This window comes from Scyliorhinus torazame, chromosome 11 (genome assembly GCF_047496885.1).
Source record: "Scyliorhinus torazame isolate Kashiwa2021f chromosome 11, sScyTor2.1, whole genome shotgun sequence".
Lineage (NCBI taxonomy): Eukaryota > Metazoa > Chordata > Chondrichthyes > Carcharhiniformes > Scyliorhinidae > Scyliorhinus > Scyliorhinus torazame.
In genome coordinates, this window is record NC_092717.1 from 118,183,010 (window position 1) to 118,210,011 (window position 27,002).

At 48.6% G+C, this 27,002-nt stretch overlaps 1 protein-coding gene and 1 long non-coding RNA gene across 3 annotated transcripts in view; one reads left to right on the forward strand and one right to left on the reverse strand.

The window, feature by feature from the left end:
• The window catches only part of ythdf3 (YTH N6-methyladenosine RNA binding protein F3), a 57,115-nt gene extending 44,495 nt beyond the window's left edge, over positions 1–12,620 (reverse strand). The window contains exons 1-3 of one of the 2 annotated variants that reach the window (XM_072467671.1): positions 12,300–12,620; positions 12,014–12,038; positions 2,257–2,336 (exon numbers count right to left, since the gene is read on the reverse strand). In XM_072467671.1, the coding sequence (XP_072323772.1) occupies positions 2,257–2,336; positions 12,014–12,038; positions 12,300–12,323 (129 nt within the window). In that variant the 5' untranslated portion in view covers positions 12,324–12,620. The remainder of the gene's footprint in view (positions 1–2,256; positions 2,337–12,013; positions 12,039–12,299) is intronic. The other variant, XM_072467672.1, reaches the window with a different exon arrangement.
• Positions 12,621–12,891: 271 nt separating this feature from the next.
• On the forward strand, positions 12,892–26,009 carry LOC140385481 (uncharacterized). The gene is made up of 2 exons (XR_011933388.1): positions 12,892–12,978; positions 24,489–26,009. It is a non-coding gene; the product is annotated as an uncharacterized lncRNA (long non-coding RNA).
• The last annotated feature ends 993 nt before the right edge of the window (positions 26,010–27,002 follow it).

A 27,002-nucleotide genomic window follows, 5' to 3' on the forward strand; every position in this document is an offset into this window, starting at 1 on the left:
TAAAGGCAGGATTCTTGGAAGTGTGGAGGAACAGAGAGATCTTGGGGTCCACGTACATAGATCCCTCAAAGTTGCCACCCAGGTTGATAGGTTTGTTAAGAAGGCGTATGGTGTTTTGGCTTTCATTAACAGGGGGGTTGAGTTTAAGAGTCGCAAACGTTTGCTGCAGCTTTATAAAACCCTGGTTGGACCACATTTGGAATATTGTGCCCAGTTCTGGTCACCTCATTATAGGAAGGATGTGGATGCTTTGGAGATGGTGCAGAGATTTAGCAGGATGCTGCCTGGACTGGAGGGCATGTCTTATGAAGAAAGGTTGAAGGAGCTCAGGCTTTTCTCACTGGAGCGAAGAAGGAAGAGGGGTGACTTGATAGAGGTGTACAAGGTGATGAGAGGCATGGATAGAGTGGATAGCCAGAGACTTTTCCCCAGGGCAGAAATGGCTGTCACGAGGGGACATAAATTTAAGGTGAATGGAGGAAGTTATAAGGGAGATGTCAGAGGTAGGTTCTTTACACCGAGAGTGGTGGGTGTTTGGAATGCACTGCCAGCTGAGGTGGCGGAGTCAGAGTCATTAGGGACATTTAAGCGACTCTTGGACGGACACATGGACAGCAGTAAATTGAAGGGGTGTGGCTTAGGTGGATCTTAGATTAGGATAAATGGTCGGCACACATTGTGGGCCTCTACTGTGCTGTGTCTGTTCTATGTTCTGTAGCTTATAGTCTGATTTAACTTCAGTACAGTACTGAGAAAATTCTGCATTGTTCGAAGTGTTACCTCTTGGATAGATATAAATATATCACATCTGCAGATTGGGTGGACAGAAAAATTCCATGTCACTATGAGAAGAGCAGGTCAACTCGGACGACCCGGTCAATATCCACCGCCATAAAAAAATTAACAGATCATTCATCTCTGTATATAGGGCCTTGCCAATTGTAAATTAGCTGGCATTTTTAACTGATATATTGGGCACTGTACTTCATAATCCATTTATTATTTTTGTGTTTTCAAGTCATCAGATTGCCCAAAAGTGCAAATTGTTCCATGAATGTGATATGCAAAATATATTTGAATGTAAATTAAGTTGGGGCAGCACGGTGGCATAGCACAACTGCCTCACGGCGTCGAAGACCCAGGTTCGATCACGGCAGTGTGGCATTTGCACATTCTCCCCATGTCTGCGTGGGACTCACCCCCACAACCCAAAAGGGTAGATGGATTGGCCATGCTAAATTGCCCCTTAATTGGAATTGTTTTTTTAAAAAGTAACATAAACCAAGTTGCTCACAGCCTCGGTCTTGAGGCACAGAATCCATTTATTTTTTGGTCAGTCTTTTCCCCAGTTCCTATTTTCTCTCCTGAACTGAGATTTTCCAGGCACTGCCTGTTATCCAGCATCTCACACATAACCTTTTATCTTTGGGGCACAGACAACAGTTTATAGTCATAAATTGCCATTTGTACTTTGGATTTGCTTTCTTTTGATCTATTCCCAAATCCACAAGTAACTTGTCAGATGTCTTAGTATTGGAGTGATTTAATTGCCAGTTATAACGAATACTTAAAAATACAGTGCCAACTTTACAGAAGTGCTTCCTCCAACTTCAACAGCAACAGCCGCAACTTTCAGGTGCCATTAGGCAGCAGAATTTATGCAGCAGCGTTTAATACTGCTACCAGCTGCAGCTCTGATGAGCCACTAACCACACTGGTTTCAGAAAAGCTATTTACCTAGTACAGCTGTTTCCACATTGTTTGCCTTAAATGGTTCTTCCCCAGGATCAAAAGTCACTGCTGCAACTGTCATACAACTTATTTTGTGTTACTAAAGATACTTTCCAATAAAAATTCCAATAAAATGTTCATTGACAAAATGTTGTCATGTAATTATCCTAGGTATCTTTTGAATCTATAAAAATTCAGCAAATTCCCCTTGAATCATGCTGCACTCGAAAGACTGATGAGAACATAAGGCAAAATCTTGCAGAACAAGCAAACTTTAAGTCTGGTCATTACAGTGAACAAAATATAGATTTCCGTTACTATTTACTACATTAAGCATAGGAACTATTTCTTGCAAAGAATAACTTTACTGCTCTGCATTTCATAATGTTACATTAGTCTTTCTCAAGTCAGACCGATCAATGAAAAATCATGGAAATAAAATTCTTCCATTGTGTATATATTCAGATTTTTAGAAAAATATATACAATGCCAGTCAATGTTCAGTGAAGATTAAAAGTTACTTACCTGATTTGTCTGGCTGGTTAAATAAGGTTCAAAATCATCATCGTTCACTGTGTCTTTTTGATGCATCGAACCGTTCTGAACTGTAATTAAAAACATTCAATTAGAAAATGCTTTTCAAACAATGTAGTCACCTTTAAAATCCAACTTAAGGTTCATTATATTGGACAGTGTAACAGGATATAACCAACAGAGTCAACGATGAAAAGGACCAGCAGCTCATGAAATGCCAATGAATTCATAAACATGTAGTTTCAGAACATGCTGCATGAACATAATATCTAGTACTATGAACTAGAACATTATGTAGTCCGTAAGCTGCAGATCATTGTCTTTCTTTTGCATTACACACCCAAAAGATAATTTTGAATGATTTAGCAGAACTAATATAGATTCAAAATATACCTAGGATAATTACATGACAACATTTTGTCAATGATCATCAATCATGTCAAAATAAAAGAAAGAATTTTGAATGATCTCATAGAAACCTATAGAATTCTAACAAGATTAGACAGGGTATACAGGAAGGATGTTCCCGATGCTGAGGGAGTCCAGAACAAGGGGTCAGGGTCTGAGAATATGGGGTTGGCCATTTAAGATTGAGATGAGGAGACATTTCTTCACCAAGAGTCTGTGGAATACTTTACCACAGAAAATAATTGAGGCCAAAGCATTTTATGTTTCCAAAAAGTTAGATATAGCTCTTGGGGCGAAAGGGATAAAAGAATATGGAGGGGTGGGGAGGCGGGGAAAGACTAGGTGATCAGCCATGAATGGCGGAACAGGTTCAAACAGCCGAATGGCCTACTCCTGCTCCTATTTTCTTTGTTTCTGTCAATAATACAACATTTAAACTATCACCCCTCCAAAAATGACAAGCGCAAAGTCATTCCTCAAAAAACGCTAGATTGGATGATGCACAACAAAACCATTATAACGTGATGCACAATATATTATTCTGCTGGTTAAGGTGCAACTTTAAGGCAAAAATAAGTCTAACTGCACAAGATAACACAGCCAGAGGTCAGATTTTAATTATTTGTTCAATTACTGAGTGAATTGGAATGTGAAACTCTGAAAAAGTAAGCATTTTGAGATTGTTTGCGATGGCACCTACTAGATCTCCTGAAGCATTGTTCAATTAAAAAAATAATCCTTATAAAGGACAGGATTTTATGCCAAGTGGTAATCAATGTATTATTCTGCTACAGTCATGTTGTGTCACACTTCAGATAACAATGTCTAATTGTTAAGTAAACACAAAACCCGGGTCTCAAAGTGGACAAGAATGTGGCAAGTGTGAAGTTGTCCTCTTATGTCAGAAAAATTAAAAAATATTTTCAAATGTTGACAGGACTGGTGAAATTTTAGGATTCGGAGGAACCTGGGTATCCTTATATATGAAATCACAGAATGTTAACATACAGGTACAGTCAACAATTAGGAGGGCAAATGGTATGTTAGCTTTTGTTGCAAAAGGAATTAAGAGTAAAAGCATTATTACAATTATACAGGGCACCGCGGTGTGAGGCTACAACTAGAGTACCATATACAGTTTTGTTCTCTGCCTGCCAAAGAGGGAGTGTGGTGAAAGTTTACTAGACTGGTTCTCGAGATGAAAGGGATTGTCGTGTGAGGAGAGATTGGGTAGAATAGATCTAATCCTTGGAGTTTAGAAGATTGTGAAATGATGTGTTGAAACATAAAATTCTTGAGGGGAGGGTGACAGGTTAGAATCTGAGAAAATGATTATTCTAGCTAGGGAATACTAAAAAAAGATCACAGTCTCAGAATAAGGGGGGTCATCATTTAGCACCTAAATGAGGAGAAATTTCTTCATAAAAGAATCGTGAACTTTTGGAGTACCCACTGTGCTCTCATAATTAACATTTTCTAAAAAGATTGTTTATTCATCCGCAAGAACATGATGGATCCAGATATTGTTTTTATTAAAAATTAAACAGTCCCACATGGCAATGCTAATTGAAAGTCAAATGAATTGTTAAAAGGACAGGAATAAGCGGTAAGCTGGGGGAGAGGAAGGTGGTATTGGTTAATGTCTATGCACCGAACTGGGATGATGTTGAATTCATCAAGAGGGTGCTGGGGAAGATACCGGATCTGGACTCGCACAAGCTGGCGATGGGAGGGGATTTTAATATGGTTATCGACCCCGGCCTGGACCGATCGTGCTCAAAAACGGGGAGGGTGCCAGCGATGGCAAAGGAGCTGATAGGGTTCATGGAGCAGATGGGGGGGGGGGGGGGGGGGGGGGTGGTTGACCCATGGAGGTTTAGGCAGCCGACGGCTAGGGAGTTTTCTTTCTACTCGCATGTATATAAAGTATATTCCCGGATCGATTTTTTCATTTTGAGTAGGGATCTGCTGGCGGGGGTGGTGGACACGGGGTACTCGGCCATCACTATTTCGGATCATGCCCCACACGGGGTGGAACTGCAGCCCAGTGAGGAGAGCTTCCAATGCCCAGTGGCGATTGGACGTGGGCTTGTTGGCGGGCGAGGCGGTGTGCGAAAGAGTATGGAAGTGCATGCGGGACTACCTTCAGGACAGGGCATAGATGGACCGACTGATCAAGGAGATCCTACGGGTAGACAGAAGGTATGCGGTGACCCCAAGGGCGGAACTGTTAAGGGAGCGTCGGAGGCTGCAGGCTGAGTTTGGGGTACTGTCCACAGGCAAGGCAGTGGAGCAGCTTAGAAAGGCGATGGGGACACAGTACGAATATGGAGATAAGGCCAGCAGAATGCTGGCACAGCAGCTGAGGAAGAGGGAGGCGGCCAGGGGAATTGATACGGTGGTCGACAGAGCTGGGAACCTAGTAGGGGACTCGGCTGGGCTAAACAGGCATTTAGGGTCTTCTTTAGCGGACTCGATCACTCGGAATACCCCACTGGGTCCGAGGAGATGAAACGCTTTCTGGACGGGTTGACTTTCCCAAGGTGGGTAGGGAGCTGGTGGGCGAGTTGGGGGCTCCGATTAGGGCCGAAGAAATATCTGAGGGCTTGAAGGCGATGCAGTCGGGTAAAGCTCCGGGGCCAGATGGGTTCCCGGTGGAATTCACAAGACATTTTCGGGGATATTAGGGCCGTTGCTGGTTAAAGTTTTTAAACAAGGCGAGGGATAGAGGGGTGCTGCCCCTGATGATGTCACAGGCCACCATCTCGCTAATATTGAAGCGGGACAAGAAGCCGGAGCTATGTGGGTCCTATAGGCCGATCTCGTTGCTTAATGTGGAAGCTAAGTTGCTGGCCAAGGTGTTGGCCTCCAGGATTGAAGATTGGGTGCCGGAGGGGATTATGGAGGACCAAACTGGATTGGTCAAGGGTAGGCAATTAGTAGCCAATATAAGAAGGCTGCTTAATGTGATTATGTTGCCCCCAGAGAGAAGGGAAGTTGAGGTAGTTGTGGCCATGGACGAGGAGAAGGCGTTTGACCGGGTAGAATGGGACTATCTCTGGGAGGTGCTGGGTTTGGTAGGGGCTTCATCGACTGGGTCAGGCTGTTGTACCAGCCCCGGAAGCCAGTGTGAGGACGAATAAGACGACCTCGGACTATTTTAGACTACTCCGTGGGACAAGACAGGATGTCCCCTCTCACCACTGCTGTTTGCGTTAGCCATAGAGCCGCTGGCAATTGCTCTGAGAGCTTCTAGGGGCTGGTTGGGAGGGAAGGGGGGGGGGTTGGAGGAGCATAGGGTATCGCTGTATGCGAATGACTTACTCCCACATGTTTCGGAGATGGGATGCGCTCCCGCTGTCACTGGCGGGGAAGGTGCAGTTGTTAAGATGACGATATTGACGAGATTTGTATTTGTGTTCCAATGCCTCCCGATTTTCATCCCACGGTCCTCTTTTAAGAGGATCAACAAAATTATTTTGGGGTTTGTTTGGGCGGGTAAGTCCCCACGGGTGAAAAAAGTGATGCTCGAGAGGAATCGGGGGGAGGGGGGGGCTGGCCCTGCCAGATTTTAGTAATTATTACTGGGCGGCTAATATTGCGATGATGATAAGGAAGTGGGTAGTGGGGACGGGAGCGGATGGAGGCAGCCTCATGCAGGGGCACCAGCTTAGGTGATAACGGCACCGTTGCCGTTCCCGCCGGTGAGATATTCTACCAGTCACGTGATGGTGGCAGCCCTGAGGATCTGGGGTCAGTGGAGGAGGTACGTTGGTGCAGTGGGTGCATCGGTTTGGTCCCCAATATGTGACAACCATCGGTTTGCTCCTGGGAGCCTACATGGGGGATTTCGGGTCTGGCAAAGGGTGGGAATGGAGAAGATGGGGGACCTGTTTCTGGAAGGGAGCTTCCCCAGCTTGAGGGCGCTGGAGGAGATGTTCGGGTTGGCAGCAGGGAATGATTTTAGATATCTTCAGGTGCGGAACTTTCTGCGCAGGCAGGTATCATCCTTCCCACTCCTGCCACTAAGAGAGATTCAAGATAGGGTAGTGTCTAGGGGATGGGTGGGGGAGGGGAACGTCTCGGACATAGAATTACATAGAATACAAAGAATTAATGGGGGCGGAGGAGACGCATATAGAAGAGCTGAAGCGCAAGTGGGAGGAGGAACTGGGGGTGAGATGGAAGATGGCCCAAGGACAGAGGCGCTGAGCATGGTCAACGAGACCGCTACATGCGCAAGGCTCAGTTTGATCCAATTTAAGGTGGTGCACCGGGCGCACATGACAGCAGCCCGGATGAGTAGATTTTTTGGGGTGGAAGACAATTGTGTCAGGTGTGCAGGTGGACCATCGAACCATATCCACATGTTCTGGGCATGCCCAAAAATTAGGGGATATTGGCAGGGGTTCACGGATGTCATGTCCAGGGTATTGAAGACAAGGGTGGCAATGAGTCCAGGGGTAGCGATCTTTGGGGTGTTGAAAGACCCGGGTGCCCAGGAGGAGAGAGAGAGGAGGATGTTATGGCCTTTTCCTCCTTGGTAGCCCAGCGACGGATATTACTGGCTTGGAGGGAGTCTAGGCCTCCAAAGTCAGAGGCCTGGTTAACCGACATGGCGAGCTTTCTCGGCCTGGAAAAGATCAAGTTCGCCTTGAACATAAGAACTAGGAGCAGGAGTAGGCCATCTGGCCCCTCGAGCCTGCTCCGCCATTCAATGAGATCATGGCTGATCTTTTGTGGACTCAGCTCCACTTTCCGGCCCGAACACCATAACCCTTAATCCCTTTATTCTTCAAAAAACTATCTATCTTTATCTTTAAAACATTTAATGAAGGAGCCTCTACTGCTTCACTGGGCAAGGAATTCCATAGATTCACAACCCTTTGGGTGAAGACGTTCCTCCTAAACTCTCTCCTAAATCTACTTCCCCTTATTTTGAGGCTATGCCACCTAGTTCTGCTTTCATCCGCCAGTGGAAACATCCTGCCCGCATCTATCCTACCTATTCCCTTCATAATTTTATATGTTTCTATAAGGGTCGGTGTCAGGGTTCGCCCGGAGGTGGCAACCATTCATTGACTTCTTTGCGGAGAATTAATCGTCAGCGGGGGGGGGGGGGGGGGGTAGGGTAGTATAGAGTAGGGGGTTAAATAGGCGGGCATTGGAGGGACGGATGTCGCCGGTTGCTTTTTGATTATTGTTCTTTGTACTCTATTGTTTTTGTACTGTGGTTGTTTGTTATGCCAAAAAAAACTCATTAAAAATTGTTTAAAAAAGGGCAGGAATAACATAGAATATGCATGTGATTATTTAACAATCGGTGTGTTTGCAAAGTCTAATTAAGTAATCATTGGTTGAGTTCATACACTGGTCAATTTAGAACGGATGCAGTCTGTGCCTTAGATGACTGCCGTTACCCTATTCTTATCCTATGTGATAACAGAAATTTGCACCTGAGAGTATGACACTGAAATATGACAGACAGGAAGTGTATGTACATGTAGTTTTATATTCCTAATAATCTTGCTTATGGTAAATCAAAAGATTACTTTACAAAGATAAAAACATATTGCATTATTGTTCTAGTAATGTGCAAATGCTCGTATCAGAGCTCCAAAACACTGTAAAATTTAAAATGGATTGGTTCAGAGATCAATTAAGCTGTTCTTGATACCAAATTTCATGCAGATGTCAATGAAGAAGCTTCCACCGTTTGGGTTTCAGCGAGCTGCCTTATTTCTCTTTGAAGTGACACTCAAATGTTTGAGTGTAAGGCTTGAAATACTAGAGCCAAGAAATGTATTGGATAACACTGTTCCAGTTCACATAAGCCACTAGCCATTTGTGCCTAATTGTACTTCTATTCAATCAGCAAATGTTAAAAAACAGCAACAGATTCTATTGCTGGGCATACAATCTCAGAAGTTATATTTACTTCAACTTTTTTGGATTTGTTGGTAAATGGTAAAATAAAAGTGTGCAAATGTCCGTGTGATTATAGAGTCTTTGCTGGTTTACTGAATAGTAGAAGTATGCTAAGTAAATAGGTACATGCAAAGTACACTTGAACAATGCAAATGTAAGTATGCAAGGCACTTTCTACTAAAATTAGTGCAGGTGGTTAAAACATACCTGTACCTAGTCAGCAATTTCACACTGGACAACACTGCACAAAACATACTATTTCCATATTATACATATAGGCAAACAGCCAATTCCATTGTGCTGGACAAATAATTAATTGTTTTTGATCAGTATTTGTGTAGATATCAACCATTAATGCAGTTAAGGTCGGAGAAGAGGGACAATTAATGTAATTATAATTTTAATAGGAAATCCAATGTTTAGTTAACAGTAATTAAGAATGCAGAGCACAAAAGGTTATTATTTTCCTTTCTTCAATTCCCATCTTCTCCCAGCCAGTAAGAAAACATTGTCTGAGGTGCAGATTTTGCTTTTGCTACATTAGGGAAAATGGCCATTTGGTGAGTCAAACAATAGCACCTCCCCTCCACTCCAGCAATCAAACAAGTTACTTCCACGTAGACATGGTGGCAAATTTATGAACCTTTAAAACAGGCACAAAAGCAGTCAGGCATCTAGAAATCGGACTGTAAAATGTCAACAGCTCAACCATCTCAAGATCCCAATCAGTAAAGAATACACATTACGATTCACCAGGTTCAGCAAATATGCACAATCGGCAAGTGAAGTCAGAATTTGGTACATTCTTATACACATAGCTTGTTTCTTACATTCTTATACATAGCGTATTTATTGCACAATGTGGGCACTGTCAAAGCACTGGATTTACGTTGTTGCACCAAGTGGGCATAGTCAAAACACTGGATTCATGTCATTGCACAACATTGGCATGATCAAACAACTGGATTTGTTATTGCACAATGGCAGCACGGTCAAAGCACTGGATTTGTGTTATGCACAATGTGGGCAGTCAAAGCACTGGATTCATGTTATTGCACAATGTAAGCACAGTCAAAGCACTGGGGATACGTTATTTCACAACGTGCGCACAAAGCACTGGAGTTACATTATTGCACAATGTGGGCGCAGTCAAAGCACTGGAGGTACGTTATTGGCCAATGTGCCGCAGTCAACGCACTGGAGTACTTTATTGCACAATGTGGGCTCAGTCAAAGCACTGGATTTGTGTTGTTGCACAATGTGGGCACAGTCAAAGCACTGGATTTACCTTATTACACAATGTGGACACAGTCAAGCACTGGGATAATATTATTGCACAATGTGAGCACAATCAAAGCACTGGATTGATGTTATTGCAAGAAGTGGGCACTGTCAAGCACTGGATTTATGTTATTGGAATGTGGGCACACTGTCAACGCATTGGTTTCATGCTATTCACAATATGGGCAGTCAACGCACTGGATTTACCTGATAGCACACTGAGCACCGTCAGAGCACTGGAGACACATTATTTCACAATGTGGGCACACAGTCAATGCTGGAGTTACCTTATTGCACGATGTGGGCACAGTCAAAGCACTGGAGGTACCTTATTGCACAATATGGGCACTGGATTTGTGTTATTGCACAATGTGGGCACAGTCATAGCACTGGATTTACCTTATTGCACAATGTGGACATAGTCAAGCACTGGAATAATATTATTGCACAATGTGGGCACACAGTGAATGCACCAGTTTCATTGTATTGCACAAAGTGAGTAAACTGTCAGAGCACTGGATTCATGGTATTGCACAATGTGGGCACAGAGAGGGCAATGGATTTTCCTGGAGAAATTGCAAACATTTTACAATTCTAAAATAATTCTATTGTGGACTCAATTCTCAGTTACAAATAGAATGACTCTGATTTTTCCGTCAAAGTATAACAGTGAGGCTAATGGCGCTTGTGGTCATTCATGCACAAATGGCACAGCAACTTTAAACAAGGCAGATGTGCGATTAAACCTAATTATCCAACACTGCTATATAACTTGTGCCAGACCACCATTACTTCTGTGAAAATTAATCTTGCCATCTGTCTCACCATTGAAACATATTAAATAATGCAAAGTTTTGTACTTCACAATCCTTCAGATTTTAATTGTTGCTGGAGACTTAAAAACGTCAAATGTAATTTATTTAATTTTTCCTTTCTCTCAATCCAATTTTTCTTTATTTCTTTTTCGGTACCTGATTGCCAATGGATTCACTCACTAATTTACTGACTGAGAACAATTAATTTCACAATACTTCAATCGGATTGGTTATGGTTCTGCAGATACAGTTGTTTTCCCTGTTTATTTAGGTCCTGCATGCCATGTCCCTTGCTGCGGTATTCTCAGCGCGCACTTTCAGAAAGTAGCCACACAGAAAAATTAATAACCTATAAACACAAGACTAGCTAATGGCAGATGCCATTGAATGCTCTACCACAATAAATTATAGCCAATGTCCAGGAATACAGATAATTAGTGATTGAGAGAGAAAAAAATAAACACTACTGAAATTTTTCTACAACCCAATATAGTGTAATCAAGAATTGAAGTAGTCAGCAATTTAAGACTGGAGGCAGGAAAAACTATTTTGTTAAGTCTTCAGATAATCAGTATTTCAATCAAAAAATATACAAAGCGAGTACCTAAAATTCATTATTGTAGGTGTTTGTATTTAACCACAAGGCTTGGCTAGAATTTTTTAACTTGACTGGGTGCCTCAAAGATATAATACTGTAAATGGATCCAAATATATCAAGCAGGTCTTAAATTTGTTCAAATTACTAAAGTGTATATGCTGAAATCAAATAAACACTATACTGTTTTCAGAAACAATCAAGGCCTCGTACTGCTCTAATTGGCAGATTATGCCAAATCAATGTTGAAATAATCAATATTATGTTATAATTTCACTCAGCCTTTGAAACAAGGAAAAACAAAACTCGAAATAATTAGGAGTGAAGACTTAAAGTGCAAACAATTGAATGTATAGGAATAAAGCATCATGAATTTCAGCCCGAATTATGTTGTTACTAGGTTTATATACAGAAAATCAAGGTAAGTTTAAACTTGATTCAGTTAAGCAAAACGTGGAAGCTTATTTGCCCTGTGGGGCAAATTGTCCCACAAGTTATAAATCATGTCTTCAGAATGGATACGAAAGTGCTCTTAAGTTTGACAAAGTGTAGAAAACAGTTAAAAGTTTTCAAAGTTTCATTTAATGAGTTCAGAAATAAGAGGTGCTGATGCTAGGAAAAACAAGTTACGCGCTCCAGCAAAGCAAATAAAAAGATACAAAAAAAGTCAAAGTACTCAATCTGTATGAAATCAAACAGATTGAGTAACGGACCAACTCACCTTTACTTCCCTGGCCTTTCGGTCTCTGATGTAGTAATCGTGTTTAATAGAAAGCAAAAATACAAAAGAAAAGGAAACAAAAAACACACAAAAAGAAGAAAACACCCGTCAGTACCTTATGGAAATTCGGAATTAAATATGAACAAGTTTTCTCTTTTTAAAAAAAATACACCTTGTTATAACATTGCAAACGACAGGAAATGTCAGAGAAGAGAGAAAGAGTCAGGGCCTGCCAGGCGGCGGCCGCATTCAGCACTCACTCTCCAGCTGGCAGCCAGTCTATTACCTGATCCACGCTGGTAGCAGACATTCTTCATTAAAGAGCAGCAGCAGTGGCGGCGGCAGGGGCTCGGCCTCCGGCTTCGGCCGATTCCCGTTTAAACCGCGCTCCCAACAGCGGCCTAAGGCAACGCCGGTAAATCCAAGGATCGTAGAGGATGGCGCCGCTGCCTGTTTGTCGACAGCTTTCCCGAGGCCTGTGTATTTGCTGAGGCGTCAGCGGGTGTACGTGTCGGTAAAGGTGCGATGATTATCTCTTTCTCTCGCTCGCTCTCATACACAATGGCGGAGAGCTCCAACACTCACTTCCGTTCGCAGCCTCTGACCTTCCGGCACCTGACGTCATTGCGTGAAGGACAACTGAAGAAAAGAGGAAGAAATTGGAAGAGCGCGAGGCGACGCCGGGTTCAATGTAGTCCTCCACGCAAGAGGGCGCCAGAAAGCGGAGGACATCTCCGCCCCCAGCAAGTACAAAGCGCTGGCCGACCGAGTCTCGGACACTGCCACCCCCTGGCAGACAAACGCTGGAACAAGAAGACTTCTCACTGCGACACCCCACATCTGCGCGTGCGCACGCAGTGCGCAACCTAGTGGTGGCGTGGACGCCAGACCTCAGGCTGGGAAAAGAAAAGCAAAGTGATCCTTTAAAGTCAATGAACTTTCATCCGGACTGGAAAAATGGAGAGGTAGTAGATTTCAAAAGAGAAGCTGGGAGAATGGAATAGTGTATCAGGAAGTAGGGAAATGTATCTGTGGAAGTCAGTGAGCTTTTAATGGATATTGGTTCACAAAAAGCTCCTCAGAAATAGAGTCGAGTAAGGGAAAAAAAGAAACGAGAGCAGAGGAAGCTGGAAGAAAGCACGGCAGACCTGCCAGCATCTATCAGTAGAGAAACAGCGTTAACGTTTCGAGTCCGTAGACTCTTGGTCAGAACTGAAAGGATGGAGAATGTATTAGAACTATAGAAACTACAGTACGAAGTCTTACAACACCAGGCTAAAGTCCAACAGGTTTGTTTCGATATCACTAGCTTTCGGAGCGCTGCTCCTTCCTCAGGTGAGTGAAGAGGTCTGTTCCAGAAAGATATATATAGACATAGTGACATCGAAACAAACCTGTTGGACTTTAACCTGGTGTTGTAAGACTTCGTACTGTGCTCACCCCAGTCCAACGCCGGCATCTCCACAACATAGAAACTACGATGTGGAGATGCCGGCGTTGGATTGGGGTGGGCACAGTAAGAAGTCTTAACAACGCCAGGTTAAAGTCCCAACAGGTTTGGTTCAAACACCAGCTTTCGGAGCGCTGCTCCTTCCTCAGGTGAATGAAGAGGTATGTTCCAGAAACACGGGCATCATTCTCCGACCCCCCCAGAGGGTCGGAGAATGGCCGTTGGCCGCCGTGAATCCCGCCCCCGCCGAAGTCTCCGAAGGGAGAAAAGTCGGCGGGGCGTTAATGGCGCCGCTGCCGCGGAGAATGTCACGGGTCTGCGCAAGGCAGCCGATTTTCGGCCTGCCGATATTCTCCCTTCCGGATGGGCCGAAGTCCCGTCGACGTGATGACCGTTCACGTCGACGTGAATCAAACCTCCTTTTCATCGGCGTGACCCGGTGCTCCAGGCTCACGCCGACCAGCGTGGAGGTGAGTGACGGCCTGTGGAGTTGGTTCTGGGCAGGCAATGGCGTGGCCGCAGTCTGATTGCGTGAGGAGAGGTGTGTCTCGGGTTGTGTGTGTGGCGGGGGGGGTGGTTAGAGTAGGCTGGGCTCCGGGGGAGTGCTGGGAGGGGGTCCGTGCTGGGGTGGAGGTTGGGGGGGGGTCCGTGCTGGGGTGGAGGTTGGGGGGGGTCTGTGCCGAGGTGGAGGTTGGGGGGGTGTCCGTGCTGGGGTGGAGGTTGGGGGGGGTCCGTGCCGTGCTGGGGTGGAGGTTGGGGGGGGGTCCGTGCCGTGCTGGGGTGGAGGTTGGGGGGGGTCCGTGCCGTGCCGGGGTGGAGGTTGGGGTGGGGTCCGTGCTGGGGTGGAGGTTGGGGGGGGTCCGTGCCGGGGTGGAGGTTGGGGGGGGGGTCCGTGCCGTGCCAGGGTGGAGGTTGGGGGGGGGGTCCGTGCTGGGGTGGAGGTTGGGGGGGGTCCGTGCCGTGCCGGGGTGGAGGTTGGGGGGGGTCCGTGCCGGGGTGGAGGTTGGGGGGGGGGGTTGGGGGGGGTCCGTGCCGGGGTGGAGGTTGGGGGGGGTCCGTGCCGTGCCGGGGTGGAGGTTGGGGGGGGGTCCGTGCTAGGGTGGAGGTTGGGGGGGGGGGTCCGTGCCGGGGTGCAGGTTGGGGGGGGGTTCCGTGCTGGGGTGGAGGTTGGGGGGGGTCCGTACCGTGCCGGGGTGGAGGTTGTGGGGGGGTCCGTGCTGGGGTGGAGGTTGGGGGGGGTCCGTGCCGGGGTGGAGGTTGGGGGGGGGGGTCCGTGCTGGGGTGGAGGTTGGGGGTTGGGGGGGTGGTCCGTGCTGGGGTGGAGGTTGGGGGGGGTCCGTGCTGGGGTGGAGGTTGGGGGGGGGGGTCGGTGCCGAGGAGGGGGATGGGAGGGCAAGTGAGTTGGTCCACCTGGCCAGGTGCCAGCCTCCAACAGTTGGACCCATGCGGTCCATGCCACCTGGCTGGGGGGAGGAGGGGATATGGGCAATGATGACATGTCGTCGTTCCCCTCCCCCCCACCAGGCCGTCATGTTTTCAGATCATCCAGCGATGTTGGCCGCCGTGGTGGCAGCCGCTCATGTCTATGTTGCCCTGGATGAGGAGGAGGAGGAGCGTGCCAGAGAGGCGGCGCAGGCTGCCGCAGAGGGGCAGGCGGCAGCCGCCCAGGCTGGAGGGACACCTGACCGACAGGACGAGGAGGGGGAGGAGGACGTCGCGGCCCCACGGCAACGGAGGCACCCGAGGGCGCCCCGTGTGTACCGGCCCCGGCAGTCATACCAGGACATCACGGACCGGGAATGCAGGAGGAGACTCCGGATGAGCCGGGAAACCGTGGCACACATCTGCCACCTGCTGGCACACCTGTCACCGCGTGGCACTGGCGGGGGACACCCTCTCCCCTTGTCCGTCAAGGTTACGGTGGCCCTGAACTTTTATGCAACGGGGTCATTCCAGGCACCGAGTGGGGACCTGTCCGGCATATCGCAGACATCGGTGCACCGGTGCATCCGGGCAGTGACAGATGCCCTATATGCCATGGCGCACCGCTATATCCGCTTCCCCGTGGACCGGGCCAGCCAAGATGCCCGGGCCGTGGGCTTCTCTGCCGTTGCCGGGTTCCCCATGGTCCAGGGCGCGATCGATGGGATGCACGTCGCCGTGCGGCCACCTGCAGATAACAGGGCCATGTTCACTAATAGGAAGGGGACCTATTCGATGAACGTACAGGTGGTCTGCGACCACCGCATGATGATCCTGCACGTCTGCGCCCGTCACCCAGGCAGTGTACACGACTCATTCGTGTTGTTGCGGTCATCCATCCCCGGCATGTACGAGGGACGCCATCCCCGGCTGAGGGGCTGGGGGCTGGTTGCTGGGCGACTGGGGCTACCCATTGCGATCGTGGCTGATGACGCCTATACGGAGGCCACGCAATGAGGCGGAGAACCGCTACAATGATGCCCATGTAGCGACAAGGGGAGTGATCGAGAGGTGCTTTGGCGTGCTGAAGATGCGTTTCAGGTGCCTGGACCTCTCTGGGGGCGCCCTCCAGTATCGGTCAGATAGGGTCGGCCGCATCATTGTGGTGTGCTGCGTCCTGCACAACATAGCCCAGCAGAGGGGTGATGTGCCGCAGGCAGAGGAGGGCGGAGTGGAGGAGCAGCAGGAAGAGGCCCAGTCCTCCCCAGATGAGGGGGATGGGGGCAATGGTCAGGGCAGACGGGGTAGACACAGGCGGGTGGCTGTCCACCGTTACCGGCTGGCCCAGCGGGCACGGGACAGACTGATAGACGCCCGCTTCACTGACTAGATGGGCGTGGGAATCAGGTAGTATGGCCACAGACCGCACACCATGGCAACAGCCGACCACCCACACCCCCCACCCATCCACCCAGCACCCTCACCCCCCTCCCCAACCCCACCCACCCCACCCGCATGCACACCACCCCCCCCCCATTGCCGATCCACCTGCGGCACAACGGGCCGGGCTCTCACAGTTGCGGGTGGACGCGTGTCTATCGCAGGCCATGGAGGATGATGACAACCAGCCCTGCGATGAGCTCCTGGCTCTACATCGTTGGACTATGTCTGACCCATGGCCACAGTACCACCATCCACCCGGACCATCCCTGCATGCGGCTGTGACACTGCAGCGCACGGTCCCATCCTCTGCCCGGGGGATGTTGATGGCGGCCCAGGGGGAAGGGGGCAGACTCACCTGGGGCTGAGGTAAGACCACCCCTCACACACACACTTGCGCTCAACGTACATGACACCCCCGCACACTTTGGACAGAGCACAAAGGCAGCTTCGGTAGGTGTAACATTGACTTTAATAACCAAAGGAGTTCATGCACGTGCCCTAGCCCCTAAAACTCATCTGTGCCCTGCACCCGTGCCAACTTACTCAGTGTCTAATTGTTTGGCCTTACGGGCCCTTTGACTACGTCTACGTGGTTCCCCAGACGCTACAACAGAACTGGAGGTGGACTCCTGTGATTCCTGCCCTCTGACACTGGATCCCTTTGGCGGCCGTTTCCTGGGGCGTCCTGGCCTAGATGGGCCAGGCTGCGGCCCGGGCGACTGGGATGGCGAGCTGCCAGCCTGTCCTGCCCGTTGCCCACCCGATGCACCTGGGACGGAAGGGGGGGGGGGAGTCCGAGGTGTCGCGGTGTACCGGGACCTCCCCTACAGGGGGACCTGGGACGGACCACAGCACCTCCTCCTCCCTCGGGGTGCCCGATGGCCCGCAGGCCTCTACATGGGTGTGGGATGCGAACGGACTGGCCATCCGATGCCCCCCCCGACATCTGGCGCTGCCAGTCCTGGAGGCCCGTGCTGGTATCGACAGGGGTCTGCAGGTTTGCAGCCATGGAGCCCAAGGGGTTGGCAAACCCTGTCTGTGACAGTGCGACGCCGGCTCGCACATGGCCACTGGCGCCGATGCCCTCAGCGATGGCCTGCAGAGACTGGGCCATGGCCTGCAGAGACTGGGCCATGGCCTGCAGAGACTGGGCCATGGCCTGCAGAGACTGGGCCATGGCCTGCAGAGACTGGGACATGGCCTGCTGAGACTGGGCCATGGCCTGCTGAGACTGGGCTATGGCGTTGAGCGCCTCTGCCATCTGGCACTGGTTCATGGCCTCCTGTGAGAGGGCAGCCATTTCCTGGGCCACAGACGCCGCCTGCACGGAAGGCCCCAGACCTCGCAAACCGTTCCCCATGTCTGACACCGTCGCACCCATTGCCTCCACCGCGGACGCCACCCGCGCGGTGTCAGCCTGGGTGGCACGCATGACCGGCACCACTCCCAGCTCCTGGACGCGGGTGGACTCCTCCACCTGCGACCGCAGCCGCCGCAAGCCGCCCGTCACCCTCTTCGCTCGTCTCCGGGTCGGTGGTTGCATGGGATCTATGTGTGGGTGTGGTAACTGCCGGAACCCGGGATCCATCTGGGCGGCAGATGTTCGCTTGGGCTGAGCTGCCCTCCGACCGCCCGGTCCCTCTGCTGCTCCTACCTCCACCTGCTGTACCGGGACGGCTGTGTTGTGCGCACCAGTGAGTGTAACAGACACCTCATCACTAAAGTGCCCAACCGTGGTGAGTGTTTCTGCGATGGTGGAGGGTGTTGGTGACAGCAGTGGCGTTGTGTCGTGCTCTTCGTCCCACTCTGAGTCTATGGCACTTTGGGGTGGGGGTTCGTCTCCACCCATCCACTCTGAGTCACTGTCCGGTATTTCGTCTTCCTGGGTAGTGCTGTCCCGGGTAGTGGTGTCCTGGGTAGTGGTGTCCTGGGTAGTGGTGTCCTGGCTCGGATGTGACGGGGGCCTGTGGCTGCCCCCCTCGTCGCTGGGTGGTCGCTCCCGCACGTGACGGGGGTGTCGTCTCCCTGTTGCTCCAGGTCTCTCCGTCTCCCGTGGTGTGCGAGGGGCATCCTGCGGGCGTCGCATGCTGGAGGGTCCGGGTCTCTCCGTCTCCCGTGGTCTCCGAGGGGCATCCTGCGGGCATCGCATGCTGGAGGGTCCGGGTCTCTCCGTCTCCCGTGGTCTCCGAGGGGCATCCTGCGGGCGTCGCATGCTGGAGGGTGCGGGTCTCTCCGTCTCCTGTGGTCTCCGAGGGGCATCCTGCGGGTGTCGCATGCTGGAGGGTGCGGGTCTCTCCGTCTCCTGTGGTCTCCGAGGGGCATCCTGCGGGCGGTCTGCATCTGCGGGGATGGGTGCCTGGACGTTTGGTCCTGCGATACACAATGAAGCATGCATGGTTAGACATCGGGCAGTGATCAGGTGATACGGGGGAGGGGGATATAGGGGAGGGGGGATATGGGGGCGGGCTGTCGGTGGCTCACTCGCTAGTACGCCCCCGACCTCTGCATCAGCAACCTCCCGGTCCTCAGGTCCGCCAGCCAGTTCCAGGGCCCTTTCCTAGTGTACGGTCAGTGGCCTCTCATCAGCGGGCCCTCCTCCAGTCCTCACATGCTCCCTATTGTTGTGTGCGCGCTTCTCCTGTGGGGGGGCAGGGGTAAAAGGCAACAGTGTTAGGCAGGTATATGAATGCACACCATCGGTTGCGCGTGCATTGCAGAGGTTAAGGTTAGGGCTGGATTCACTTGGGGACATGGGGGAGGGGGGGATATGGGGGAGGGGGGGATATGGGGGAGGGGGGATATGGATATTGGGCAGGGGCGGGAGGCTCACCCTGCCTTCTCTGACAAGGTCGTTCACCTTCTTGTGGCACTGGGTGCCTGTCCGTGGTGTCAGGGCCACAGCGGTGACGGCCTCTGCCACTTCCCTCCACAGACGCCGGCTGTGGTGTGGGGCAACTCTGCGGCCATGCCCGGGATACAGGGCGTCCCTCCTCTGTTCCACCGCATCCAGGAGCGCCTCCACATCCCGTGACTCGAACCTCGGGGCTGAGCGACGGCCAGCCATCCAGTCGGGTGTTCCGGTCGGGTGTTCCGGTCGGGTGGGGGGGAGCAGCGCGGCCTTATGAGCCGTCACGCCGTGCAGCGCGTATGACGCTGCACGGCGTGAACCACTGCGCAAGCGCGGATCCCGTTACGTCGCTGCTAGCCCATTTCGGGCCGGAGACTATCGACCCATTTTTCCGACTTGACGCAAGTCGGATTTGCGCCGTTTTTTGCGCCGATCGGCGGACTTTCCGCCGATAACGGAGAATTTCGCCCCACATATATAGACAAATTCAAAGATGACAAACAATGCTTGGAATGCAAGCATTAGCAGGTGATTAAATCTTTACAGATCCAGAGATGGGGTAACCCCAGGTTAAAGAGGTGTGAATTGTGTCAAGCCAGGTCAGTTGGTAGGATTTCGCAGATCAGATGGTGGGGGATGAATGTAATGCGACATGAATCCCAGGTCCCTGTTGAGACCGCACTCATGTGTGCGGAACTTGGCTATAAGTTTCTGCTCGGCGATTCTGCGTTGTCGCGCGTCCTGAAGGCCGCCTTGGAGAACGCTTACCCGGAGATCAGAGGCTGAATGCCCTTGACTGCTGAACTGTTCCCCGACTGGAAGGGAACATTCCTGCCCGGTGATTGTCGCGCGATGTCTGTTTATTCGTTGTCGCAGCGTCTGCATGGTCTCGCCAATGTACCACGCTTCGGGACATCCTTTCCTGCAGCGTATGAGGTAGACAACGTTGGTCGAGTCGCACGAGTATGAACCACGTACCTGGTGGGTGGTGTTCTCACGTGTAATGGTGGTATCCATGTCGATGATCTAACACGTCTTGCAGAGATTGCCATGGCAGGGTTGTGTGGTATCGTGGTCACTGTTCTGAAGGCTGGGTAGTTTGCTGCAAACAATGGTTTGTTTGAGGTTGCACGGTTGTTTGAAGGCAAGTAGTGGGGGTGTGGGGATGACCTTGGCAAGATGTTCATCTTCATCGATGACGTGTTGAAAGCTGTGAAGATGTCGTAGTTTCTCCGCAAATGTCAAAGAAACTACAACAGAAAGTAGCATCTTTAAGAACAAAAAGCAGATGACCTGGTGTGAGAGGGGGAGGGTGTTTTGCATTGAGGCAATACATGTATGGAATATTTTTAAGATGAGGAGATGCCGGCGTTGGACTGGGGTGAGCACAGTAAGAAGTCTTACAACACCAGGTTAAAGTTCAACAGGTTTGTTTCGAATCACTAGCTTTCGGACCACTGCTCCTTCCTCAGATGAATGAAGAGGTGGGTTCCAGAAACATATATATAGACAAAGTCAAAGATGCAAGACGATACTTTGAATGCGAGTCTTTGCAGGTAATTAAGTCTTTACAGGTCCAGACGGAGCAACTGGAGAGAGGGATAATCACAGGTTAAAGAGGTGTGAATTGTCTCAAGCCAGGACAGTTGGTAGGTTTTCGCAAGCCCAGGCCAGATGGTGTGGGGTGAATGTAATGCAACATAAATCCAAGGTCCTGGTTGAGGCCGTACTCATGTGTGCGGAACTTGGCGAGAAGTTTCTGCTCAGCGAATCTGCGTTGCCGTGCGTCCTGAAGGCCGCCTTGGAGAACGCTTACCCGAAGACATGGTGTTGTAAGACCTCATACTGGAATATTTTTAAGAAGGGGGGTTTAGGGTGGAGGAGAAAAATCAAAAGTTGCTGAACTCGCTTCATAAGTGTCAGGCAATGACCATCTCTAACTAGAGAAAATCTGAGCATCTACTCTTGATATTCAAGGACATAACATTGCTGAATCGCCTTCTATCAATGTCCTGGGGGTTCCATTGACCAGAAACTGTACTGAACCAGCTATATAAATACTGTGGCTACAAGAGCAGGTCAGAGGCTAGGAATTCTGCAGAGATTAAATCACTAACCAACTTCCTCAAACCCATTCAGCTACAAGGCACAAGTCAGAAATGTGATGGAATATTCTCCACTTGCTTGGATGAATGCAGTTCCAACAATGCTCAGGAAGCTTGACACCATCCAGGATAAAAGAACTGGGGCAGCACGGTAGCATAGTGATTAGCACTGTTGCTTCACAGCTCTAGGGTCCCAGGTTCGATTCCCGGCTGGGTCACTGTGTGGAGTCTGCACGTTCTCCCCGTGTCTGCGTGGGTTTCCTCCGGGTGCTCCGGTTTCCTCCCACAGTCCAAAGATGTGCGGGTTAGGTGGATTGGCCGTGCTAAATTACCCTTTGTGTCCAAAAAGTGTAAGTGGGGGTTACTGGGTTACGAGGATAGGATAGATACGTGGGCTTGAGTAGGGTGCGCTTTGTAAGGGCTAGTGCAGACTCGATGGACCGAATGGCCTCCTTCTGCACTGTAAATTCTATGATTCTATGAACTATTGTGACTGGCACCACAGCTACCACTTTCAATATCCACTCCCTCCTCCACTGATGCAAATACAGCAGGAGCAGTTGTGAGATGATGAGTGTGTACACATTCATCATTACTGCCAACATGGATGGCCACAGCAGAGGCCAGGCGGTAGCGTCATGAACATTTGTTTTGAACAGCAGAAACACTTCACAGGTAGATGAGCTACTGGTATATAACAAGCGATTGCACATTTCCATCCCCTTTCAGCCGGAGATTCACTCAACAAATCCACCAAGGCTGCCTGGGGATTACAAAGTGCAGAGCATGGACTCAGTCTGCAGTATGGTGGCCGGCAATATTAAGGGCAATTGAAAAAATGATCTCAAATTGCCAAATGTGCACACTGCCTCTTATCCCCACATATTTCGCTATCAGGCCGTGGGAACGGTTGGGAATGAATTTGTTCATAGTTAATGTCAGGTCTTACCTCATCATGGTTGCTTATTTCTTCTGATGGCTCAAAGTAAGGCAGTTACACACGACCACCACATGAGTCCTTGTTAGCTCCTTCAATTGATTGTGAGCCACGGCCTCCTGAACTAGGTGGTTAATGGTTTACGGGGATAGGGTGGAGGCGTGGCTTAAATATGGTGCTCTTTCCAAGGGCCGGTGCAGGCTCAAAGGGCCGAACAGCCTCCTTCTACACTAGGGATTCTAATAGTGTGCAATTTGCAAATGAATGCTTCACTCAATTTGCCATCAGTTATGGCTTTCAGCACCTTACCAGTTTCCCACAGTACCTATAATCGCTTAACAGTGAGGCAGAAAGAGGCATCCACACAATTAGAACATTTTTGAGAGAAAAATAATGGTTACCAGTTATTTTACAGACTACAGCAAAGCATACAGTGGTGTCCCCCAGGAGTCAATATTGAGACGATTGCTCTTTTTGATATATATTAGCAATCTAGATTTGGGTATATGGGATATAATTTCAAAGTTTTCAGATGACACAGATCCTAAAAATAGTGATGTTATAGTGTGTTTTAATAGTGTTTTAATAGGCATCTTTCTATTTGATTATGTGTGTGAATGTCTTTAACAAGTGCACATGTGCATGTGACATCATCGGGAGCACAGGCTTGTGTGGGTTCTCAGTATAGACACGAGAAGCTTTTGTATAGTGGTGTTTAGCTGCTGCTGATGTCTGAAGCCAAAGTATTATTACTTCAATATTTTCTGAAGTAAAGATTAGACTTTTACAACGTGTTTAACTACCTTTTTGTGGTCAGGTTACCACAAGTAATGAGGATATTAGCAAACTTCAGGAAGACCTAGACTGGTGAAATGGGCAAACATGTGGCAGATGAGAAGCTTGTGTATATACGATGAACAAATGACCACAGATGCTGCATGCAATAATACTAGTTCAGTACACACACACAGGATATTAGTCAATCACACATGCATGCATGTTGGACTCTAAACCAACACCCAAGAAAGACCAACTTAACTTCCAGGTGACTGGCATGTGCAGAGCAGATATGGCCTCATCTGGAATCCGTTGTCTGGCAGTGCTGGATGTCTGTCGCTGGTCATCGGTGTCCCTGGCTCTGGTCCCTCTGTGGATGGCATGGATGGCCCCCTCCTTGGTTGCTGTAGGTATCACCGTTGTTGTAGTTGGTGGTTGACTGAGTGGATGGTGCCCGTCCCTGCTGCCAGGTGCACCGTTGGCTTGCTCTGCCCTCACGGGGGGCTCCCGTGGATGTGGCCCTGGGTGGTCCCCTGCTGGTTGGGCGGGCTGTTTGGTGCCGAGGGGGGGGGGTGCGGGAGTTGCCGCACCCATACGGCTGGTGCCACTGTGTAAAACCAGGGGCCGGGGGTGGGTGGTCGATCAGTGGGTGTTCAGCAGGATGGTAGTCGATGCCGGGCACTGCCTCAGTCCCGTGGGGGGGCCACCCCGGCTGCGAGGCCAGTCCCCACCTCCCCCGGCTCTGGCAGGGGGCCCTGCCACAGCCAGCATGGCCGGTGTCCGGACTGACAGCTGGCAGTCACCCCACGCCATTTGCTTCCTCCACTCTGTCGCTCAGCAGCCAGGACGCCAGGTTCACGATTTGTCTACCGCGATTTTGGTGTCGGAAGCTATTCTCCGCACAATTGCGTTTCCCGATTTTGGTGTCGGCAAACAGAGAATCCAGCCCCTGGCCTTTAGACCACGGAGTCCTTCGAGAGTACAAAGGGGATTTACTAGAATGGTACAAGAATGGAAGATTTCAGTTTGGAAAACTGGAGTTGTTCTTGGAGCAGAGACGATTTGATGGGGTATTCAAATTCATGAAGGTTTGACAGCATATAGGGAGAAACTGTCTTTAGCAACCCGAGGACACAGATTTGAGGAAATTAAAAGAACCAGAGGCAACATGAAGTAAAACTATTGTATGCAGTGAGTACTTATGACCTGAAATGCTCTGCCTGAAAATGTGGTGGAAGCACAATGTGGTGGAATAATAAATTCTCAAAAGAGAATTGGGCAAATATCTAAAGGGTAAAATTTGCAGTATGTGAGAAAAAAGGGCATTGGGACTAACTGGATGGTTCTCTGAATAAACCGGCATCGGCAGATGTGCTGAATGTCCTTCTCTGTGTTGCAATTTTCTATGGTTCATGCAGACAAAACTACCACTGTGTTCACATTTCACCGGTTCCAACAGCCATGACTAAAATTTACCCCATTATTTATTACAGAGTGTACAGTGCAGGAGGAGACCTTTCGGCCCATCGAGTCTGTACCGACTGACTTAAGCCCTCACTTCCACCCTATCCCCCTAACCCAATAACTATTTTGGACACTAAGGGCAATTTAGCATGGCCAATCCACCTAACCTGCACGTCTTTGGACTGTGGGAGGAAACCGGAGCTCCCGGAGGAAACCCACGCAGACACGGGGTGAACGTGCAGACACCACACAGACAGTGACCCAACGGTGAATCGAGCCTGGGACCCTGGTGCTGTGAAGCCACAGTGCTAACCGCTATGCTACCGTGCTGCCCACTTAAATGAATAATTTTGAGCTATATTTGTGTACATATATTTCAAACACAGTACAGGTACGGTTGCCTTTGTTATCTCAACTCGTGAGCTGAGCAATGCATCTGGAATAAATAGGTTTATAGCTATCCAGATGGCAAACATGAATAATGTTGGCAACAGTCATTGCACTCCAAAACAATTCACGATTGGGTAATTTTCTTGGTTATACGGTGAGACCAAACCGAACACAAAGTTGCAACACCTTTTAGATATTAGAAAACAGGATGTAAATTATGGCTAACTTACTGGCAGGCTGATATGAATCATTATGCTGTCAGCATACTGGACTTGTGGCAATCATGACAGGAATTTTACAGCATGTGCTTGTTTTAGGAAGAAAGATTGAAGTTAAATTGGTGACAAAATCTTCCGTGTTTAGAAAAATGCTGCAAGGGAGATTATAGTTGATATGATGCACTAGAGCCTATCATACAAATCCTACTGGTGTTTCATAGGCTACTACTTTTATGTAAATGTTATTTGGTATGTTTACATTTAAATAAATTCTAAAATTACAGTAACAGCACAATTAGATGAAAAGAGGTTGGGATGGGAGTATGCTAAAATATCAATAATTAGACTGATATTAATGATTATGCAAGTGTTTCAAAAGTCATCACAATACATACAGTAATTATCAGTTGCAAAAATGGGTTTGGTTTCTGATGGAGTTTCACACAATAGTAATAATTACATTCAGAAGTAAAATTGGTTGCATAAACTGTTTTTAAAACAAGGAATCCTTTGCCACAGGAAATCTTTGAGGTAAAAACTACTGCATTCTTTAAGTAGAATATTAACTCTCATGTGAATAATTCTGTCCTTATTGATATAGTGGAGTACTATACCTGTCTTGCTTTTCCAAGCTAACGAATATTGTCATGTTTTTACATTACTTTTATTTCTAACAAAACTCTATGTAGAGGGAACTTGTTTAAATCATGTACTGGAAATATTTGTCTATTCCCCTCATTGGTGTTTTTTCTCCGAGTGCTCCGATTTCCTCCCACAAGTCCCGAAAGACGTGCTTATTAGCTGATTTGGACAGTTTGAATTCTCCCTCATTGTACCTGAACAGGCATCGGAATGTGGCGAATAGGGGATTTTCACAGTAACTTCACTGCAATGTTAATGTAAGCCTGATTGTGACACTAATAAAGATTATTATTATGATGATTTTGACGAAGGATAACTTTGAGAACCAAGGTTCTATAAAGTGTTACGGATGTGAGACTTTAGATAGCAGTTTTGTTTGAAACTCTCCTTTAATTTAAAAATAATTGGAGGGATATTCCTACAAAGGGGAAAGGTAGGTCAAACAACTACAGAGCTCCCCTGGATGATGAAAGGGATAGAGATTAAGATGAAGCCAAATATGTGTGTCTATGACAGATATCAGGTGGATAATACATCTGAGAACCAGGCTGAATATAGAGGTGAAGTGAAAAAGAGAAGCTAAGAGAGTATGAAAAGAGATGGGCAGCTAACATGAAAGGGAATCTCATCGTGTTTTGAAGACATATCTAAGGCAAAAGGAGGAGTAGGGCCAATTAGGGACAAAAAAGGGGATTTACACATGGGAACAGGAAGCATATCTGAGGTATTAAATGTATACTTTGCTTCTGTCTTTATCAAAGAAAGTGCTGCTCACATCATGGTGAAAGAAATAAATCAGACACTTGAAGGGTTTAAAATTGAGAAGGAGGAGGCTGTCTTGAACTGAATGCGATGCTTCTGAACATAGTGGGAAGTGAGAATGGAAATTTCTGAGGCACTGACCATAATTTTCCAATCTTTCTTAGACTCAGAGGCGGTGCCAGAGGACTGCAGCACTGCAAATGTTACACTTCAAACAATGGGGTATAGATAAGTCCAGCAAAGACAGGCTGGTCACTTTAGCTTAGATCACGGGGAAGCTTCAAGAAACTATATTTTGGGACAAAATTAACGGTCACTTTAATTGTCGGTAAAGGAAAGCCAAAATGGATTTCTTATGATTCACCTGAGGAAGGAGCAGTGCTCCGAAAGCTAGCGTTTGAAACAAACCTGTTGGACTTTAACCTGGTGTTGTAAGACTTCTTACGGATTTCTTATGGACAAACCATGTTTAATTAACTTGCTGAAATTTTTTGAAGAGCTAACAGGGTGAATAATGGTAATGCTGTTGGT